The sequence below is a fragment of the Diadema setosum genome, chromosome 2 (assembly GCF_964275005.1).
Source record: "Diadema setosum chromosome 2, eeDiaSeto1, whole genome shotgun sequence".
Lineage (NCBI taxonomy): Eukaryota > Metazoa > Echinodermata > Echinoidea > Diadematoida > Diadematidae > Diadema > Diadema setosum.
The window spans coordinates 34,462,411-34,485,312 of record NC_092686.1 but is presented as its reverse complement, the minus strand read 5'-3'; the positions used below and the strand labels follow the sequence as shown (position 1 = coordinate 34,485,312).

Genomic DNA, 22,902 nt, shown 5'->3' with positions numbered 1-22,902 from the left:
GGTTGCTTAGCATCAGCATCAATGACACTGATCTCGCATCGTTCAAAAGTCTCGGGTTTGTCGAGATGACGAAGGACTAGCCTCATACGACAGCTGTTTTATATCGGTAATCTAATTTTATCGACACACAAAATGGTCAAACACTGGGTGATAAACTCTAATTTCTCATGGGGTGGAGAAAGGTCTGGAGAGGGGATCAATGTGCTGTGAGTCATGACAACATCACAATACAACATTTCGATTTTTTTTTTTTTAAAGTTCAAATCTTGTTGTTCTCTCATTACAATGGACCTGTTTCTAATATGATTCAAACATTGAGTCATCGTACCTTATAGTGCTAGATTACGGGTATTGATGATCTTGAAAATAGTTCCTCCGCTGAATGGAGCTATAAAAAAAAAAGAATAATAAAAAAAAAAGAACTATTGATGAATTATTTCCAGGGGCAAATCAAGAATTCCGTAAAGGCGGAGGGGGGGGGGGGGCGTTGTTAAAGATGGCTTCTTTTAGAATAAAAATTTAAATTAAAGGGGGCGCACGCGCCCCCTCTCATTTATTTCTTTATATTTCTTTTGTTTCAACAAAAAATAAAGGGGGCGCGGTTGGTGCGCCCCTGGATCGGCTACTGATTTCTGTACAGAAACAAAACAAAGCAGAATAAAAATATTCACAACGTGGTGTGGTGAGAAGACACCAAGAAAATCGTATTCATCAAAACATGATGGAGTTTACTCAGTTTCAGTTTTAGTTTAGTTTATTTTGCACCAAACATTAAAAATATACAGAGCATACAATAAAACATGAATGTACAAAATGAGATACAAAAAGAGAAAAATTCATTGGACATACGACATCAAGTAGAAATAATGTGGCGGTATGACTATTCACTACATACAAAGACAATGCCATTGGTGGGGGAAGCAGCAAGAAAGGAAAAGTCCTTGTGAGTAGCTGACCCATTGTACTGTAACATACATACCTTTGACAGATTTAAAAAAAAAGAAGAAAATGTCAGTTAAGTTGACAAAACAGAACAAGTCAAACCAATGCAATCATATAAAAGAAAACTACGGAGGTATGGACGATAACAACACAGAAAACGGCAACAACAAAAATACGCCTTGAATTAACTATGTTTGTAATCTTCCAATAAAAAGTGTTTATATTTAATTTTGAAATTATTTATAGATTTTGATGCTTTAATTTCTCTAGGGATAGAATACCATATGAGGGCCCTGATGTATAACTGAATTTTAAAAAAATGAGGTGCGCATGTGATATAGATGATAGTTTGCAGAATTTCTTGTTCCGTAATTATGGATAGTACTGTTCAGCGAAAAATAATCTAAAAGGGATTTTGGAATCTGGAAGGAACTTTTTGTAACATAAATACATAAAAATACCCAACTGTAAAAGATGAATATCATAGAATTGCAGCATCTTATACAAATGAAAGATTGGTTTTGAATGGGCAAGATGAAGCATGGTGTACAATATATATGTATATTGCACGTTTTTGTAAGACACAAACTCTGTTCAACTGGGTTTTTTGATGCATTGCCCCAAATTATGATCCCGTATGACAAATGTGGTAAAACAATTGACTCGTAGTCTACACACACTCTGCCCCCGTGTAAGATTCTTACTCCCTTATGCTGCAGATAATATATTGCCCAGTCAATTTCAAACCTCCTCTCTCAGTCAAACGTTTCGAGCGATTTCAGAGGAATACCCCATTTTACGTGCATGGAGGAGCTTATTTAGTGAATGCAACAAGCCAATAATTTAATATTAGTGGAGTCAGAAAAGTGGAGGAAAGTTTGGCAACTCGCTCAAAAATTGCATTTTTCCCCATACAGCTTGTCAGCTGCTTGGCGTATAGGTCCTATCCTGTACGTGTTGTTGAGGATTATACGCAATTATTATTACGCAATGGTTTATACTGGTATTGATAGGCCAAAATATTGGTTGAGGTGAGGATTCAGCCTTTAACTTTTTACAATTAAGATACTTAGAATCCCGCACGTTATGAAATGTTAAAGAACACATGATTCTCAGAGGACTTCAAGGTTTATTTGATGAAAATCGGTTTTGGAATTATGAGAATTCAAAAACAAAGTAAAACAAATCCCTCTTGTAATAAAAAAAAAAAAAAAGGTGGATCCCACCTTTATAATCTTGCTTTGTTTTGCATATCTCAGCCATTTCAAAACCAATCTTCATCGAATAAACTTTAAATCCCATACATTTTTATAAGGCCTTTCATATTTCATATGAGTTTCTCATTATCTATTAAAAAAAAAAAAAAAAACACGTTGAAAACGTGTTTTTTCCTTCAGTGGGTTCCTCTTGAAAGGCAGTGCAGTGATGGTGCCGCGTTTTACCTCGGGCATTATAATGCTGTGTGGGTCGGACAAATCGGGTCCCCATCAGTAAGAAGCCTATAGTGTATAGGCATGACTGTGTATAGATGGACATAACGGATCACTTGTTGGTGGTCCATCAATATCCCACTATTATACACAAGAACAAATCAATTGTCAAGATTCTGTGATTTCTTAAAGTGATTTACAGTTTGTGATTTTGTTCAAGAGTAAAAGAGTTTTGGTTAAAGAAACGCGGATAATGAAATGCCGCATATATTAATCTGTTAATCTGTTAATATTTGATTCAAGGAAAAAATACAGACATAACGGATTGCAATAAATTAATGTAATGAGGACCACAGGGCAGGGATCTTAATTCTTATAATGTATATAATGGATTTTCAGAGTATGAAAGATGCTATACAAGAGTCCTGTCCATCAGAGGCATCACTTCCTACTATCGGGTCAAAAAGTCCGTCTACCCCACAGCGACATCAGCGGAAAATACTAATTCATGATAACAAAATCACTCACTTTATAACATTTGTGACAAAATCGCAGGAATGGTGGATAAGAAAGACGAATTGCGCAATATATATTGTCACTCTGCATTGCAGGCGCCTATTATAGTTCTCCAAAATCCCTATTCATAGGTTAATAGACTTATGAAATTCTCTGCCAGACCCACTGAGAAGTCAGATGCCAATAAACAATTTCAAACAAAAACTCAAAACTTATCGATACAAAGTAGCCTCATTATGATTGTTAAATTTGAAGTCATTAATGTAGTTATGTCAGTAGTACTGGCAACTCTGACCTTTCATGTACGTTTAAGAAATAGTTATTGTGGAGTAATATATTGTTTGGTAAATTGTGATTTTTGTTGTTATATTTATATTTTTATATATATTTATTATATTTTTTATTATGGTATAATTTGTTTGTTTGTAAAGCGCATTGAAATTCTTTTCAAGTCTGAAATGCGCTGTATAAGAATCTGTTATTATTATTATTATCATTATTATTATTATTATTATTATTATTATTATGTCATGTGGCGGATCCAGGGTGCTTATCAGCTGATTAAAACCGGAAGTGGCACCAGAAATATATATACAATGCATATATATACGTATATATAATATAGATTTTTTTTTTGCGTCCCCTCCCCTTCACAGAGTTTCTGGATCCACCCCTGCATATTATATACAGATTTCTTCAGATGGATCTGTCTTACCCAAGGGATCCGTTTTATATCCCTACTTCCCCTAGTATGTATATTATACTATACCTATATTGATTTTATTTTTTGATTTATTTACAAAATGCATACGTGTATAATACACACATACATACATTGTACATACATACATACATACATACATACATTATTCACAAAAGAACTTTACATCGAGATTAGATTAGATGTTGTCAAACTGTAAGCGGAGATGATAATCTTTATAGGCTTTCGAAATCGCGCTGCTCATGCACATTTTGGCTTTGAAAATAAGGGGGCCTTCATGCATACAAGTACAGATATAGGCCTATATCTACAGAGGAGGTGAGGGAGAGAGAGAGAATACAATTAAGAGACTGGGATTATCAAATAGATAAATAAAAAAATATAACTAACAAGAAACGTACAAAATTTACCAGTTTTAAGCAAGGGGGGGGGGAGACAGACCAAGAGGCCGCGGGACTTCTTCATTGTGGGGAACTTAATGCGAGAGGGTATTGCCATAATAGGCTTATGACTCCCCTGGTAGTGGTCAAGGAACACCCCCCCCCCCCCCCGCATTACTTTTTTTTTTTTGGGGGGGGGGGGCGGTTACAGCTAGCATCATGTGTGTGTGTGTGTGTGTGTGCGTGCGTGCAAAGGGGGAAGGCAGGGAGGTGGGAAGGGGTATATGTACCTACAGTATACATTATAGGCCTACTCGTCAACATTTTTTTTTTTAATAAATAGCCGACACGTGACTTTGAATTTCCTATCTTTGTCCCTATGCTTTCTTATAGTAAAATGCTGGCTCAGTCAGGCCGCAAATCGTCTATCAGCTATTTTTACAGGAGTATAATGTAATCTGTAGCTGTCAATCAAAATAGGGCATTCAGTAGTACTTCGTTAGTTCTTTTGTATTGTTCTTATCGTTCTTGTATCTAATTTTCCTTTGGTCGCATATTGGTTACAGCGCCATAATAAAGCATCATTTTTGACGGACTTAAGCGCTTTATAAGTGGTCACAATATATTATTATTATTATTTAAGCGGATATTTTTTCTTAAAACAAAAGGAATAAAAAATGTGCCCCCTTCATTTTTTGAAACCATCTTTGGCAGTCGATTGTAGTGGGAGCAGAAAACTACGCTGAAGCCAATTTATTAATTAATTAATTAATTTATTTATGTATTAATTAATTAATTAATTAATTAATTAATTAATTAATTAATTTATTTATTTATTTATTTATTTATTTATTTATTTATTTATTTATTTATTTATTTATTTATTTATTTATTTATTTATTTATTTTTATCCATTGTTTGCCAGCCGATGAAATCCGGAGGTGGCACCCTCATATCTTTTGGCGTCCCTCCCCCCCCCCCCCTTCGGAATTCCTGGATCTGCCCCTGTTTATCCCTTATTTTCATCTACATGACAATACCTAAATCTACGTTTATAATACTAAAAGGAGGTGGAAGCGACCTCATTGGTTTCTGTTCACTGGAACATCTTGCCGCTGCTGCAGTTATAATATAGATCTATTTAAAAGATCTCTTTTCTTTGTTTTGTTTTATTGACTTGCTCCCGACTTTGATATACATGTACGGATATTTGTATTTTTGCCATTGTTCTGTACATTGGCTGTCAATGAAAGAATTGAAAAGGTTCGGAAAAAAAAAAATTTAAACATACATGGTGAAAAGGAGTTTATGTAATACAGGCCCACCCAGTACCTCCTCCTTGGTAAGGTACATGTCTGTGATAACAACTCATGATCTGCACATTTTCTTCCTACATGTATTCATTTTTTTTCTTTATTTCTGTTTATCTATTTTTGTATACCGTGTAACCTTCTGGGTGATTCAGATCCCACAACTTGCCAGGGCACACAAGTTCGCTGCATGTTCTGTCATGCCGCATCCTGCGTGAACCTGCCATCAGCGCAGTAGCAACAAGCTGGTGCCGCCCCCGCCCCGCCGCGCCCCAGCGCCCCGCAAGCACGGCCTAAAACCCTTGTGTTACGCTACTGCGTGCGCGTTGCTCAAATTGCGCCTCGGAGGCCAAGATACTGTATTATGGCAGGCCACCCGGCAAACACCACAATCCGTAACCCGCACGACCCATGCTTCCCGCGGCCCGAATTGATGGCCAATGCAGAACTGCCAACTACTCCGATCCAAAGCCCGAGGTCTTGTTCGAGCGTTGTCAGTTGGTTTCTCACTGTCCATCCAAATTGTCGACAAGGGTTTTGACGTCGCCCGCAAGTCCAGACAAAGCGTTAAAGGTCTAAAGTCACCTTGCAGCATCGTCGATGAAACAAGGCGGCTCTGGTGGATGTACGTATTAATCTCCATCTCAGAGACTGAGGTCAACGTCAAGATCAAGAACGCAACGCGGCTCAAGCACTAGAGCAGTCACTGTGCGTGTGCAGGGCCAGGCCAGGGGCACTGACACTGTATTGGGCGTATGGGACCAAGGAGTTATCGCCGTTACCACCAACTTATTCCGAGTGCAACGCAGCACAGCTCAGCAACTTTTTACTGTTTACAGAAAGTTATATCATCATCAGTGATCATAATATAGGTCTACTCGGTAGTCCGGACCTGAAACTTAGAGGATTTTCGCTCGGAGTCTCCTCAAAACAAATGCTCCGGGGCAATTTATGCACTGCAGCCATCTGCGGAATCTTGGCATTGACATTTTTGTGGACCTAAAATTTATATCACTTTAAGTCATTGACCCAGTCAAGCCCAAGGGCAAGGACAAGGTCCCAGGCAAGGAGGTAGTGGTTTGGTGGCCGTGCTTTGCCGAGTCCGAGGATACTGGGTTCAAAGACTTCCAAGTGAACTAGCTAGTTCTTCGACTAGATCTGCGTGTTTAACCTGCTCTAGAAACACCATTCTAGCCACGGCACTGGCATAAAGTCCTAAACTGTTATACGTATAGACTCTAAGTAGTGGAGTGGAGAGCCTGTTTCATCATCATGGCAGGGTCATCGGATGCATGTTTTGGCAACTGCCTTCTGTTGACAGACTCTTACAAGGTGGGCTCACAGTTGATGTAGATATTTATCATTACTGATGAATAGAATAAACTTTAAATTTACTGGTACTAACTACTGCCACTGGTACTGTGGTAGGCTGCTGGACATTCATTTACAATTTATTTAAACCTTCAAGTGAAAATGAATGTTTTGTTGTTGACCATGTGCAACTGGAACATAAATTACAGCAAAATGCATGCTGCAGACAATCCAAGTTAAAGTTTGAGTGCTGTCCCAACAAAAGAGTTATGTACCTTCAATACCTGTGCCAGAGCCTCGCAGAGGAGTGGTGCTCTACCACTCAGTGTGCTGGGTACTTGACATGTATACCATACTGTGCCAAAAGTGGACCGCTTCAAAATGTGCTTCAAAAGCATAAAGCAAGCCACCCATAATGGGACCATAACTCCATCCAAAATTTGATCGCCAGCTACAGTATGTGTAAAAACTATGGAGGTCAAACCTTTGTGTAGGTTTTTTATTAATACTATATGTATACCATGCCAGAGAGCGCTCAACAAATGCAAAGTGGTCTAAAGGCAGGAGAATGTGTGTATTCAACAAACCCCGAGTCATAAATACAAAGAATTGATTCTCTTTTGTAGGGACACCTGTATGTTGTGTATTAAGCAAGCAAGTAGCCCGACCAGACGCTGTTAATACGCTGTGCTACGTACGTACAGCGACTGGGCTGTGTATAGTTAGCAAACAAGGTGAATGATCCCATTGCTATGTACAAAATGTGTGACTTGAGACCGAGTCTCATGAGCGGGATATCCACAGAGTACAAATACCCTGATGCTCCTAATCTGGCAAGATTTGGTACAGTATGGTGTGGTTTGGTTTGCTTTTGAATTCGAGTGCTTGAACGCAGCCTATGATTCTGCTGGACAGGTACTGGTTGGATATAGGAGAGGTGTAGTGAACAAAGCACTATAGCCATAGTTTATATCATAAAATATGACTGTACCCTTGCAATTCACCCAAAGAATGAAGAGCATGCTTTTGACTTGAATACAGTGTAAGTCATTGATCACTTCCACTGCCATTTGATGATGAACTAAATGATATATATTTAAAGTGTAAACACTTCTAATACTTGTCAGATGAAAACATGAACCAAATAAAGGAAACTAAATCTGCTCAGATGTGTTAGAATCTCATTTTCTCATGCAATCCTGCGTTATGTTGGTCAGTTTTGTGGGGGAACATGTTCCATGGCTGTTTAGAGGGATTTTTTTTTTCCAATGGAGCCTTTACTGAAAGTGAAAGGAAAAAGGTTTTTAGGTGTTCTGAGCTGCTCATAATGGTCAATAACTGCAGGAGTAAAACTCACTATTGGTTTATAAAAGAGCAAAAAAGGAACAGAGTTCTGAATTCTTTGAATCATAAAAAAATAAGGCACTATGGCGGGTTTGGTAATTTCAACAATAAGACAGATTTTTTTTGTTCGATAGCAGAGGTCCGGCAACTGCAACATCAAGTGTGACATCTGTGAAATCTTCTCTTGCAGGTCACTCATCACAGACAGTATCCAGATGGAATCTCTCTCGTCTACTCCTACTTTGAGTGTCGGGGCGGGAAGTTCCCCGAAGTCGTCTTCTTCGGCCTCCAGTACATCTTAAAGAGGTGGCTGTGCGGACCAGTCATCACTGCCGAGAAAATCGCAGAGGCTAAGGACTTTTACAAGCTGCACTTTGGCGCCAATGTGTTCAATGAAGAGGGCTGGACGTACATCCTAGAGGTAAGACACCTCAATGTTTGTTTGCTGCTATTCGATTATATCTTTGTTCAAGTGTACGTGTATTTCTGTCATCTCATAACAAACAGAGCAAAATGGAGGGTTGAAATGAAGAGGAGAAGAAATTTAACTCCCTTCTTCTCCCTCTTCTCAGATGGGGGAAGTGATGAATATAAGGAGTGCGGTGAATGCCATATTTTGGAGTGGTTTAGTAGGTTTGAATTTCGTGAATTGACTGAAATTTTGAAAATAAAGAACATTACTAAACATTGCTCCCTCCTGACAAGGATGCAATATCATCAAATATATCATCAAATAGTTTATATGGCAAACTTTGCTTCTAGAGAAGAGGCAACGCTTACCTTTTATTTCTATGTTGTGATTGTGGTTTTCAGGTGCAAATTTTATCCCTCTTACTGCAAAATGATAATATACCATGTCTGTTTATGAATCAAAATGGTAATGGATAGGGTTAAGTATTTGCATGCCTTGTAGGCATTTTTTTTTTAGCAAACCAGAAAGATAACTACCCAAACATTTTGTGCTAACAAGCATTTTTGTGCACTCTGCTGTCTTCTTGCGTTCTTTCTTGAAATATCAACTTCTTCTTTAAATCTCTTCTTTTTATTTTATCTTTGCCTCCACCCTGAATTGTCATTGTTATGAACATTATACATCCACACTTCTTAGAAAAGAAGAAGAAAAAAGTTGCACCTCCAATTTCAACAACATTCTTTCAGTTGCTTGCATTGCATATCATTCCCTCTGACAGAAACATGGAGGTTACCTTCCACTCCGCATCAAGGCAGTTCCAGAGGGGACGGTGGTTCCATACAAGAATGTCCTCTTCACAGTGGAGAACACAGATCCTCAGGTCCCATGGCTCACAAACTGGTTTGAGGTATGTTTCAAGGTTCATTAATCTCTGGGTGAGGCCACCGTGCTCAATCATAATACAATTATCTGCAGAAGAATGAGGTTCTTTGGTTAGCGAAAGGAATGAAAGGTTTCACATTTTCTTTCATACTCATGTATGCTTTATAGTGGTATCTAAAAAAAAAAATAAATAAATAAATTATGCAGTGTTAGAGTGGCTTTACCTCGCTCCTTTCACCTTGCTGAATTTCTGAATAACTTGTTCCATGCTTTGTAAAAGTGGGATTGTGATGGTACTATCAGTACACACATAGTTTCCTCTTGTGTACTCAGGGATAATGCAAAGAATCAATGCAGTGTTATGATGTTCATTTTATTTTATTGAATATTTTTATGATCAATTCATGTGCAATTTGCCATCAATGAGGTGGAAACATTCGTTTCTAGTGCTAACGTGATAACCACCAATTTGATAACTTCTGATTTTAAACATGGTCATATAATTTATCTCCTAATTTACCACAATGTGTGTACATCCTTACACCTTGATGCATTGCAGTTGAGGACATCAACTAATACTTGTAATGGTTGCATGGAAAATGTGAAAAGACCTTTGTAAGGCCGTTTAGGATTGCACGTGACACATGTCAATTAGAGGGCATTGGAAATTAGAGCTCATTCTGTTGGTTTTTTTGCTCTCACCAGAAGGCAGGGGAGAGAGAAAAACGTTTTACAATGCTGTTTTGTTTAAGTTTTATAGCAGGATGAGTGATACAAGGAATGGATTCATTATCATAAAAAGGAGAAGAAAGTAGTTTTTACTGAGGTTTCATGCCAGGTGGTGCATGCAAAGATGGGGAATTTTAGGTTCTTGTGAACAGGCACTACAGTATTGAATTATTTCCTTTTTTTTTGTAATTATAAAGGGACATAGTTATGTTTGTGACATGCAATTGTTTTCATCTCCTGTTGCTCGCCTACATTTTATGTTCCATCCCACCAGACAATCCTGGTCCAAGTGTGGTATCCTATCACCGTGGCCACGAACTCCAGGGCGCAGAAGGAGCTTATTGCTCGCTTCTTGAATGAAACAGCAGACAACATGGATAGTCTCGTCTTCAAACTCCATGACTTTGGATTCAGGGGTGTGCCATGCGTAGAGGTGAGTGGTAGAAATGTGCAGATGTTTTGTTTTGTTTTGTTTTTTCCAGGATGTATCTCTCAAATAATCGATTTCTGTACCAAATAGGTGGTGCCAGCCATTAGAGCTACCAGTATGTCACCCACAATTACATCCACAATAAATGTGTAATTGAATGTACATTGCCTGATAATCCATAGAATCAGGGTAATTTTTTTATATTTTTTGTTTTGTTTTATTTTGTACAATATATTACCACAGAACAGTGTTTACCTGTAATCAGTGTGTTCACAATCTTAGTTGTCGGCTACTTTCACAGGATTCTCTGTAGACCTCTTGAATTGTTTTTTTTTTTTTTTTTCTTTGAAGGAATGTGTAAGAAAGATGCTTGAAACCCATTCGATGAGGCAATGTTCTGTAATTGTTCTCTGTTATATGTTCTATATGTGCAGATTCGTGCAAACTTCAGCACTAACCAGTTGTATCCTATGGAATTGTGCAAACTTGTGGGTACTTCCCAAGTCTCAGGCCAGCAGACTATAATAGGCAAAAGTGGGTATAGCTCTACTGCTGTAACAGCTGTAGACAAAATTCAGTGTACCATAGCACCATTGTAATGAGAATCGTAAGGCAGAAGTCAGCATAACATTATTGCCATGACTGTCATGAACAAAAATTGTACAACACCATTGTTGGAATAACACCTTTTTACTGCCATAGGCAAAGTTTGGTGTATAAACACCACTGTAATGACAATCATGAGCAACATCCGAGTACCATTTGTGACAGTCACATACAAAAGTTGATGTAACACCATCAGATGAGATTCTGCTGGAGTTCCAATACCATAACACCCCCCTTCCAAAAAAAAAGAAAAAAAAAAAGAAAAAGAAACCACACTGCGACATGAAAGCTTGACCATCAGACAGGAAGACTCCTCTGAATCCATGTGAATTCACATGATTTATTCTGTGACTTCTCAGACATCCTCCCAGGTATTCTTTTTGCTGCTTCGTAGGTAAAAAGATTGTTGTCATGCTCACATACATTTGTTCTCTTTTGCTTCTTTACCTTGGCCTACCAAGACGGCAGGCATTGGTGGTGCGGCCCACCTGGTGAACTTCCAGGGAACAGACACACTTGCAGGCATCATAATGGCCAGGACATACTACAGCTGTCAGATGGCTGGCAACTCCATCCCAGCAGCAGAGCACAGGTAAAGCCTGAAACTGAAAACAAACAAACAAACAGACGAACAAACAAAGCAAAAGCAAATCCCCAAAATGACTTCAGTAATACATTGTCATGTGTTAGATATATATCTGTTTTGTATGTTCATTTCAGAAGCAACTGGAATAGAGGACAGCTAATAAAAGCATTGCACCAGGCGCAGCAAAGTAGTGATCAGCATGATTTGCTCCTATATATTTGAGTTTTATTGTTTTTATTCTGCTGTTGTGTTTTTACTTATATTGCAATAATTAACCTGGATGATCTTGCAGCACCATCACATCCTGGGGCAAGGAAGGTGAGAAAGAGGCCTTCAAGAACATGCTGGACCAGTTCCCCACCGGTCTTGTGGCTGTGGTCTCGGACAGCTACGATGTCTACCATGCCTGTGAGACGGTCTGGGGCAAGGAGCTGAGGGAGCAAGTGGTCAAGAGGGGAGAGACAGGGTCCATCCTAGTCATCCGGCCAGACTCTGGAGAACCCACTGAAGTGGTCATCAAGGTATGGTCATTATCATCGCCGATACTGTACAATGGACAAAGCGGAATCTAGAAGGGAACTAGCCTAGACGTACACGCAGTGTCATGTGATTACAGTAGCATGTAACAATGCAAATCATAACTGATAAAAGTACAATTAGAGCATCAGCCATTTGACAACCTTTACTGCTCTGGAATAGAATTACCTTGCAATACATTAATATTTCTTGTGACATACTTAAGATTCTTAATATCATCCTCTCATGAAATCATTTGAACTTGATATGAAATCCGTGTTATACTCTCTTCTGAAGCAAGCACCTTTAAGACACAGACGGACAGGCACACTTGCCCACACACATACACACACACAAACATTCAAAGTAACAGTTATACTAAATAAAGAAATGAGATAATGAAACAGAAGCTGATAGGATGATATATTATGTCTTAGAGATGCAAATGGGATCTGGAACAAATTAAGAGTAGTGCCTGTGAATATAAACACAAGATCTGAGCCTGTAGTGTTATTAGCTGGTTCTGATCGGCTGATCTAGCTGAAGCTGAAATCAGGCTTATATCTATGTGACCTCGGGTCCACAAATGTTTGTGAATTTTGGTTTGTTTTGTGTTTCCCCCAAACCCCTCCCCCCCCCCCCCCCCAAAAAAAAAAAAAAAAAAAGCCCCCTTAAAATCTCCATGCATGATTTCAGACAAGGAAGGAAGTGCAACACATCAAACAGGAAATCCTTCTGTCTTCCTTGTGAATCTCCCTTTTTAGAATGATTCAACAACAAGGTCAAAGTCTCCTCTATGTTCAACGCATCAAACCCAATATTGTATAATCTGTTCACTCTTTCTCGTAACCCTGGATTAATTTTGATTAATTTACAATCCACATGAAGTAATAGCAGCAGGTTGAAATGTGCCAATTGACAGAATAAATCATGAGATCACTTGGCCTTTGCAAATATGAGGGTATGACAGTCACTTCAGTTGACATCATGCCCCAGGTTGTTTTGTTTGTTTGTTTGTTTGTTTTGGTCTGAAACAGTATCTGATTTGATACCTCATGAATGTAGGTGGTCATAACTGATCATTCATGGAGTTCACCGACTACCTTATTCACCCACATGAGCAACATTTTGGTTCAGGTATGACACATGTGCATGGACTGGATTGCACTGAAATGCTCACACATAGATTTGTACGCCCAACTCAATAATATAAGACCAGTGTAACCACTGACAAATTGGCAGATGTCCAACACAGAGCACATCATTTTTGGGCTTCCAACAGTAAACATGGGTTCCGGCCCATTTCACTGAAGGTAGGAGCTTCACACAAAAGATCTCTAACACTTTTATTTTCAACTGTCTTTTTGTCAAGATCTTGAATATCCTGGAGAGAGTCTTCGGCTCCTCCAAGAACTCCAAGGGTTACAAGATGCTGCCTCCGTACCTAAGGGTGATCCAGGGCGATGGGATCAACTACGAGATGATTGATGCCATCCTGACGCGCATGAAGGAGCAGGGGTGGAGCGCAGAGAACCTGACCTTTGGCAGCGGAGGTTCGCTGCTCCAGAAGCACAACAGGGACACGCAGAAGTGTGCCTACAAGTGCAGCTTTTGCATCATTGACGGCGAACCGGTGAGTATGAGTTGACAGAAAAGACCTCCAGTAGCTGTTGGTAGCAGCAGGAGCAGTAGTAGTAGATGTAGTAGTAGAAGAAGATGTAGTAGTAGAAGTTATGATAGAAATAGTAGTAGAGTAGAAGCAGTAACAGTGGTAGCAGTAATGGTAGTAGTTACTTATAATAATATGGACTATGATAGAATCAATAAGTGGTAATGATAATAATAATGATAGTAGCCTAGTAATAATGATAATCATCATCATCATCATCATCATCAACATCATCAACATCATCATCATCATCATCATCATCATCATCATCATCATCATCATCATCATCATCATCATCAAATGGCAGTAGTAATAGTGACTATAGTAATATTTTTATTATCATCATAGTAGATTGTATAGCATGTGACATTAATATTCCAGTCAATTCTATTCTCTATGTATTGTTGTTATCACTATGACTCTTCCAAACCATCTCAGAGGAATGTCTTCAAGGAGCCCGTCACAGACCCAGGCAAGAAGTCCAAGAAAGGCCGCCTCTCGTTGCAGGTGGAGAACGGGAGGATGGTGACGATCGAGGAGGGCAAAGGTGATGTCCACAAGGTAAGACACAATCCTCAACAACTCCTGGTTGGATGTTACAAGACCTATGTATTGTTCTGGAAATTGTTTTCTTGTTCCAAGCTCCTTCCACAAGTACAACTTAGTAGACAGCATCCATACCAGCCTCTGTAAATCTTGTGTCTGTCAGACATTTTTTAACCTAGGTGACTCCTGATAATTCTTTCAAGCCTTCACTTTCAATGTCTTGATTTATTCATCATCATACCAAAAAAAAAAAACTTATTCTGACAAATTCAAATTACCTTTTTCCATTTTCTTTTTTGGGTGAGAGAACAGCTTGATACTCAAATGTTGCTTGTTGTATGTCTGTCATGCAGGACGTCTCATTTTCATTGGCATCCCTTGCCCATGCTGAAAGGAGGAGGTGAAAAAGAGAAAGTCTCCTGGCAGGGAGAATAATGAATATTGAAACAGAATTCCATTTTTTTTTTAAGAAAAGGGCAGAACAAGGAAGCAGAGAGTGTTTCAAGTTAGATAGGCAATGAGCAAGAGAAGTGAGCAGCAGTCTGGGCTTTGGCATGATTGAGGAAAGTCCACATTATCGTCCCATAACAACTTGTAATGGGCACGAACCTGTCCATAGAAATAGATATGAAAGGACCAGGAGTGAGAAATATGTCAAAACACTGCATCTATAACAAATAATCACCTGGTGATCACCAGCTCATCATGGCTTCTATTGATGCGCTCCTTCCTCATGTACTACAGGATCTACTGGAGCTGGTGTTTGAGAATGGGGAGCTGGTAAAGGAGCACACCTTTGACGAGATCCGTCAGAGGGCGGAGATCGAGCTGGTCAAGGAGGCCGCGCGGAGCAAGAACAAGAACAAGATCTTCCAGAAGTAGGCCTCGGGGGGAGTGTCTGAAAGTCTGGCATGTTGTTGATCAGGGATCGTTTCCCCCCATTGTGGTCGTCGTTGTCCCCTGTCAAGTATCTGTGTCAATCCCAGAGGGTAGGGCAATCTGAACGGACTTGGCAAGACTGTAACTTCTGCTTTCATTTGGAGGTGATTGATGGAAGACAAGGTTTTGACCAATCCTCAGCTGATGCCTCATATGTGTGAGTAAGTGCACCTCTACAGGAATGACATTTCATGTGTGTGTGTGTGTGTCAAAAGACCTACTAGCTTGTTTGGTTATAAGGCAGATTTGTCTTTGCATTCAAGATTAAGCCTTCAGATAGCAATATTGCATATGTGTGCCATTATTGTATTCTCTTTCTCTCTTGTGTAATCACTAGAGTTGCTTTATGTAAAAGGAAACTAACCGGAATGAGGCTGGATTGTTGACAGTGTAGAAATTTTGGAGTTAAGGCTGTAATTTAGTCCAGTGCAATGCAACCTTCGGATCAATTATTTGGAATGTCCTGTAAGGAAATGTTCACTATTATCCATCCCTTTTCAAGCCTTTGTGCAAAATGAGTGAAATGTGTTGTCCTTTGAGGGCAACAGCAAGAAAGTATAGATTAAAATGTAATGAGTGTGTTGTCATGTGAGGCAAGGGAAAAAATAATCAAAATCTCATCATGTCAGGATGTGTTACAAAATAGGGAAGAACTGTACTTGCACACATATGTACTGTATGTGACTTTAATATGTTGGCAGAAGTGAAGTATGTAAAGGGATATTGACTCAGTTGAGACAGGAAACTGTAACGGGGGAGAGCCTTGATTGGAATTGGCAGTGAGCTTGTAATTGATACCACTCTTTTCTGTGTACAGATGTCTCTCACACATCGGAATTTGATGGAGTGAAGGTGTATATAACATTTGTCCTGCAAAGAAACAGGAAGAATGAACAGTGAGGGACATCTATAGACTTGTCATATCATGCAGTTAGATATCACTGATTAACTTATGTCTGTTGTTGACCTGTCTGTAAATATTGATTGATTGCAAATTATTTCCTTTGTGCAGACTTGGCCATCAGCATTTCAGAATTTGTGTGTGCATTATTTTTGCTTCTTTCAGTTTTGTTAAATATTCAATCGTGCGTTAGTCTGTTTGCCCTTTTTTTTTTTTTTGGTAGCGCTGCAAAATTGTTATTGTGTATATTTTCTGTAGAACAAATTTAGTATGCGGCACATTTAAAAGAAAAGAAAAAGAAGAAATACCAAAACTAGTAAAATGTAAATGTGTTTATTATTCACCTTGCTTGATGAAAAAAGTTTGTAACTTGTATGAAATGTGAAGATGCAGTGAACATTCAACATGGAAGAAATTTTAGGTCTTAGTGACAAGTTTATTTCAGCTGGACATCTACGTGGTCATGATGGCAGTGAGAGTCATAAAAGAAAAAGTATGGAAATGAAATATTGTTATGACTGTAATTCTTAAAGGATTTATACAAAGACCTTGACGTTAAGTACTCTCTCCAGAATTGCAAAAGAGTTTCCCAAATGTGCTGTCCGGCTGTGACCCTTCAAATGAAGTTCCATGCTGTGTTCAAGTTGGCTTTGTTGAAAAGAGTTGAATTGGACAGATATGGAGAGGTTTCATCAAGATCGAATGAATTTTATGGTTTGTCATGTTGTCACTACTGGTAATCTGTGATATCAGTTGCAACCACATGCTTGAACTGGCAAAGGTAATAATGTCAACACTTCACAAGAATCACATTAAACTCTAAAAAAAAATCCTCATCAAATTTCCCTCTTTTTTGACGTGAAATCAACAAGACTAAGATGCTATATATACCACATCATTTTGTAGAGTTTTCATTTTCACGAATTTTGTGAGTCGGATGCTGTTAGCAAATATAACAACACACAATTGATATTGACTATGATCTTGATATAAATGCGCTGTGCACTTGTACACTTCTCTGTCTATTGCTCTACTCCCATGATCGCAAATTTGACAACTCAAGAAATCGTCGGGAAATCCTGATTCACCAAAAATTAGGACTTGCTATTCCTTTGCATAAATCTATTGCAGTCTTGTAGTAACACACCAAAATGACTTGTAGGGGTAGGACGATTGCATTTGCTAAATGATCAACCCAAACCATAATAATTATATTAATATTTCTTTGTAGTAACAAATTGGAGAGTTGTGAGGGGAGGAAATCATTGCCTCATAGTTTGCTTATAAATGTGATTGTATTTTAAATAAAATGATGAAACTTCTATTGTCTGCTTATCGCATTTTACATACTCTATAAAAGGAGTGAACTTGAACATGGAGTCGAATTGCATTTTGAGGAAAGTCTTCTGTTTGATGGAGATGAAATAATTCATGCCTTGGCCATGAGAAAACTGACAAAGTTGTCCCTCCTCCTAATAAGTAAAAACTAGAATGCCGTCCCCGTTTGTATCAGCTAGAAATGATGCGAAAGTTAAATGAAATCTTTAACAGTATTGTATTCTGTTCATTTTCTGTATGTTGATGTTCTTAGGTGTGTTTATGTGTATGTGTGTGTGTGTTTTTGTCCCCTTGTTCATAGTTCCGCTTTGTATTGCAGTCGGATATCAGTCCCAACCGTGTTCATGTATCGTTTGTCAAATCATGGAGGGAAATTGCTGTGTATGCCATATATTTTGCTAATAGAGACTTCATAAAACAGTTCTGCAATTGGTTGAATTCATGAAAGAGAACCACAGTGACTAAGTTGAGAAATAAAGTATACCATTTCAAGAGAAAAGTTAACAATCTTTTCCGCCCTTAGAAACAATTTGCAGTTTGCATACAATTCTGCATTTCTGTTATTGAAACCACTATTTCTGAAAAAAAAAAAAAAACACAAAAAACCCCACAAAAATTAAAAGGTGTAAAGCATATGGCATAGGGAGTACTGAAAGTTAAAGAAAAACGAACATGTTTGGTGAGCTATTAACAATGATCATGTGCTCTAATGGAAGAACAATAAAGCAGAAGAAATGAGAGTCATTGTAATGTGATTTCTGCTAATACCCAACACATTCTGGTTTTAGGTGCAAATATTTTACACATTTCAAGAATTGAATCATTTATCTTTGTGAGTTGTTGTCAAAGACCTTTTGTGTCAAATTGGTATTTCATGCAGTATAATTTTGTTCATATATTGTAAGACAAAAGGGGGATTAGTTATCACTTTAATGGAGCATGTGCAAGTTATGTAAAAACATTTACTGTTCTGTCCAATCAAAGAAGAGAGTATCACCCGCTGGAGTTTGGATGTATTGATCGAGGCATGGAATTAGTTATACTTGTGATGAAGTAAAATTGCAATGAGTGGCTGGTATGTTCTAAAAGGAATGTTGTGTTATACGAGGATCATATGAAGACAGTTGTAAGTATCCTACCATCCCAGGGAATTCCCATGTGTGTTAGATGGATTATGGTATGTAAGATAGATGGACTGAATGACGTTTTGAAAATCAGAACATTTCCACCCTGTTTCTACATTTCTACAGTGATTGTGGTGGTAGGAATTCTAAGTTTCCCACTGTACTTGTTTAGACTGTGACTTAATGAGAATAGGATGAATGCCACTTTTAGACTACAATGTTGAATACTGTATAGCATCTGTATAGCTGCATACCCGATCAAGAATATGTGTATATGCATGTGTACCTATTTTGTGCCTGTCAAGAAAGGTATTAATGTATTATCCCGCATGTGCTAGTCTGGTAGAATCCTTTGAAACATGTCATTTGATAGCAAGTAGATACAATTTTTCTATGGAACACAAACATGTGTGACACCTTCAGTCTCCCAAAATATTGAGCTTTCGTATTCTTGCTTTTCCCTATTTCTCTTGTAAAATATGGCAATGAGGGCAATTAAAATGTGTTCATTTCAACTTGTTGATGTATGTGCTACATCTGTATGTGCAGTGACATATGAGAATACCAGCAACATGCTTGTAGAAGTGTCTCACCGTAATTAATACCTGAGCTTCATTGTTGAAAGGGGAACAACTCTTGGGAGGAAAAAAAAAAATAGAAATGGCCTTATTTGTGTTTACATTTCATGCAAGAACACTATAAAAAAAAAAGAGATGAATTTGTTCATATCTATCATGCAAAATGTCCACTTATGCAGGATTTCTGTGCCCGCAAAGTCAGTTTATGTCTAAACATAGTAATTGCTTGGATGGACTGTTAATTATGTTCACTGTTACACACAGACAAGAAAAACTGAATAGAAGTAAAAAGAAAAGAAAAAAAACGACATGAATAATATTTCTTTCTTTAATCACCAGTCTTACACCGGTCATGGTATGTGATTGTAATTTCCCATTTGACTTTTTTTCTTTTTTTTCAACCTCCGATTAAGACAGGGTAATAGTGCTTTGAATATATCCGAATATATGTATATTTTGCTTGGTCTTTTTTTATGATATTAAACCAATCAAATGTTTGCAGTGAATCAAGGCAATATTTATATATGTGTGTATAAAAAAAAAAATATGGACTTTGTATTGTTGAGCATGTTTTCATATTTTCTGTGTTTTTGTTGTGTTTTTTTATTGTTTCATATTTTTATTTTTATTTCATATAGTCTTTTGCCTGCTTTTTATTTAGTGCACTGGGATTGCTCTTTGTTGCACTTGTGGCTATAACCCTGCGAGAGTTAATCACACCCATTCCAGTTCAAATTTCCTTCAACAAAAATACTGTGGTTTGCTGAAGTAGGTATAGATGCATGCATGTAAGCTGAGAAGACAGCATGGCACCAGAAGACACAGGTTGTATTGTGCATACCTAAAAATACAAAATAAGATCATTGAAAAATGGTGCTGAAAAGTTGAGTACAGCATATGGAGAGAGTGCACAAATTAACCCATTCCATACTGAACTCTGAAATGCCTCATAGACTTATTACTGTAAAAGTGGATATTTTCGCGCGAGTAATTTTTCGCGCTTGGCCGGGTAAGAAGAGTTTTGTATGTTTTTAATTCCGCGGAATCAAGACATCACGCACAGGAATATATGGCAAGCAAAAATATTCTCGTGCTTTTATTTTCGCGCTAGTTTCTGGTTGCACAAAATGCGCGAAAATTTCAACACCGCGAAAATTTCCACTTTTACAGTACGCAGACCACCAGGTTCCCATACGGAACGGGTTAACATGAGTGTGGGTATATGGCTAATGATTATAACAACTCCTCTTTAGACAGAGTTCTTTTTAAAGCAACTTTCTTTGAGTAGATAGGCAGCATGTGTTGTATTTCAATGTGGAATTAAATCATGTCGAGGTGCTACAATTGCAGATAAATGGGCAGTATCTTTACATACTTTACATTTTTTTTATATTGAGCAGACTTCGCGAGGAAGAAATTCAGAATAGACGTCAACCATGATAATCAAAAGAATTTTAGGAGGATATGGTGGAGGACATGTATTGCTAGTGACAGAAAAAAAGGTAATGTGAGTCTGTTTTTGTGCATCCCAGTGATGATAATGCATTTTCATTTTACCTTTAATCAGAAAAGACAAAGTGCACGCCTCAAATTGGCAACATGTATTAGATCATGGGATTCTCTGGCAGTCCTTTTCCTTGTGTCGTATGTAATCATGGAGATGAATTGTACCACAAACAGTTCACTTTATTCCTACTACATAAGTAGACACATATGGATAACCCATTTGTATTTCCCTGTTAGAAGCAGGATGACATACTTTGTGATTTGATTAAACAGTAATTGATGATGATGATGATGATGATGAGTTGCCACGGCAACAGTTGAGTAACTCTAATGTTGCTACCTCCCTGGTGTTATGGTTGCATGAATTGTAAGTGACCTCAGTAAGCAAGTCTTCTTACTTTTTTTTTTTGTATTTGACATGACCCAGATGCATTGTAGCTTGGCCAGAGAGAGAGCATTTTCCTTCAGTTTACATGCCTTATTGTCAATGGTAGCAAGAGGAATGGAAGTGTACATGCTGTGATGTTGGTCAGTGTTATATTACAAAGTTGCAAGTAGAAGTACATGTACTTTTGATCCTTTGACCTTTGAGACCAACCTGAAATAGCCATGTGTAAGATGAACTGAAACAAGCTTCAGAGGCTGGTAGCAAGACTGGTTAAGAAAGACTGGTCAAAAGATGCATTCAAATGAAAATGCATCTGCTGCATTCAAATGGAAATGCATCTGCTGCATATGTATGCAGAATGGCTGTGTATACAACATATATTTCCTTGGTATATTTAAGTGTGGTTGATCTTGTGACTGTGAAACACGTGACATAATAATGAATAAAATTACAGTGTATTTTCCCTTTTCAGGAAAAAGAAAGTTATGATTTCCAGTGTTTGAAATGATATACAGCACATTTGTGTTTGCAGGATGCAATATTTTTTAATTTTTCATAATTTTGTGAATATCAGTGGAATCTTAAAGATTCGCGACAAGTAGTAATACGGGTGTACTGTGAAATATACGGCATATGCCACATATACTTGTATGTTCCCAGATATGATCCAGCAGGAGGATATGTCTAGAATGGATATGAATCTATGGTCTTTCTCACAGTAATTCTCTGTATTGCTCTGGCTCCTAAATAGCCAAATATGTAAAGTGATGACATGCAGCATGAGATAATTGTTATTGTTTAAAAACAACAACAACAAACAAGCAATCAAAATGTAAAGGCACAATAGTACATGTCAAAGAGAGTCATATCCCTGCATGGATGTCGTATGTCCACATAAGGAAGGCAAATGCTTGCATGCATTTGTAAGCTCCCGCTTTCTTGCTTGGAGCCGTCGACAAAGACTAGGCTGAGAGTTAACTATAGTCCAATACTCCTGCCCATATTTGTGTTTCTTTAAACAAGAGAGTTTAGCTCTTTTTCCTCTTTTTTTTTTTTTTGTATATGAAAATTGCCCACATTAAAAGAAATGAATGCTGTAATGAAATGAATTTAGGTTGGGGAAGTGTCAACTTTGAACCCCCTTGACCTCTCGGACCATCCTGGTAGATACCAAACTGAAATGCTCCTTTTCAGAAACTGCAAATAGTAAATTGAACTAAGAAAATCTGTGCCATTGAATAAAGTGAGGCTGAGTGCTTGAATCGCGACTGATCCTTCAATAATCCTGTATCCCTTTCAAAGCACCCGTAGATAAATGCTTCTGATATGTATTAAAAAGTCATCGAGTCTTAGATTGCTCTCTGTGGTAGTTTGTGTGTATTCCAGGTCCATACAACTTTTCTTTAAAGGGGAAGTTCAGACAGTTTTCATAATTTCACATCATGAAATGACAGATCCATGTTTAGATTTGCGGAATTGATTGTGGTCCTTGAGCGGAGAAACCGATACTCTGAAAAACCCAAAACAAATCAACACTGAACGAGGATGATGACATAGGAGCTTCACCATGAGAGTGCATGAATGGGGGGCTCATCGTAAGAGTGCATCAGTAAGAGGCTCACATATTTCAGAAATGTAGCAATATTATTCCATTACAATACTGATTACTTAACAAGAAGAATTTATGCATGCTTTCTCCTTTTGTTCTGCTTCATTGAGCCCCCACTCATGCATTCTGTAATTATGTGAAGCTGCTCTGATGTCATCCTTGTTTATTGAGATTTGTTATGAATTTTGA

General features: G+C 38.0%; 1 protein-coding gene across 1 annotated transcript; it reads left to right on the top strand.

Moving 5' to 3' along the window:
- The first annotated feature begins 6,542 nt into the window (after positions 1-6,542).
- LOC140246281 (nicotinamide phosphoribosyltransferase-like) lies at positions 6,543-17,486 on the top strand. The gene is made up of 9 exons (XM_072325746.1): positions 6,543-6,631; positions 8,145-8,375; positions 9,145-9,273; positions 10,252-10,410; positions 11,475-11,605; positions 11,892-12,120; positions 13,488-13,748; positions 14,223-14,345; positions 15,075-17,486. The coding sequence occupies exons 1-9, from the start codon at positions 6,572-6,574 to the stop codon at positions 15,210-15,212; spliced, it is 1,461 nt and encodes a 486-aa protein (XP_072181847.1). The 5' UTR covers positions 6,543-6,571; the 3' UTR covers positions 15,213-17,486.
- The last annotated feature ends 5,416 nt before the right edge of the window (positions 17,487-22,902 follow it).

Bases quoted from the DNA above. Each gene is read 5' to 3' on its own strand.
- LOC140246281 (XM_072325746.1), top strand. From the start codon at position 6,572: ATGGCAGGGTCATCGGATGCATGTTTTGGCAACTGCCTTCTGTTGACA. The intron at 8,376-9,144 runs GTAAGACACCTC...TCCCTCTGACAG, and splicing joins GCTGGACGTACATCCTAGAG to AAACATGGAGGTTACCTTCC. The intron at 10,411-11,474 runs GTGAGTGGTAGA...TGGCCTACCAAG, and splicing joins GGGGTGTGCCATGCGTAGAG to ACGGCAGGCATTGGTGGTGC.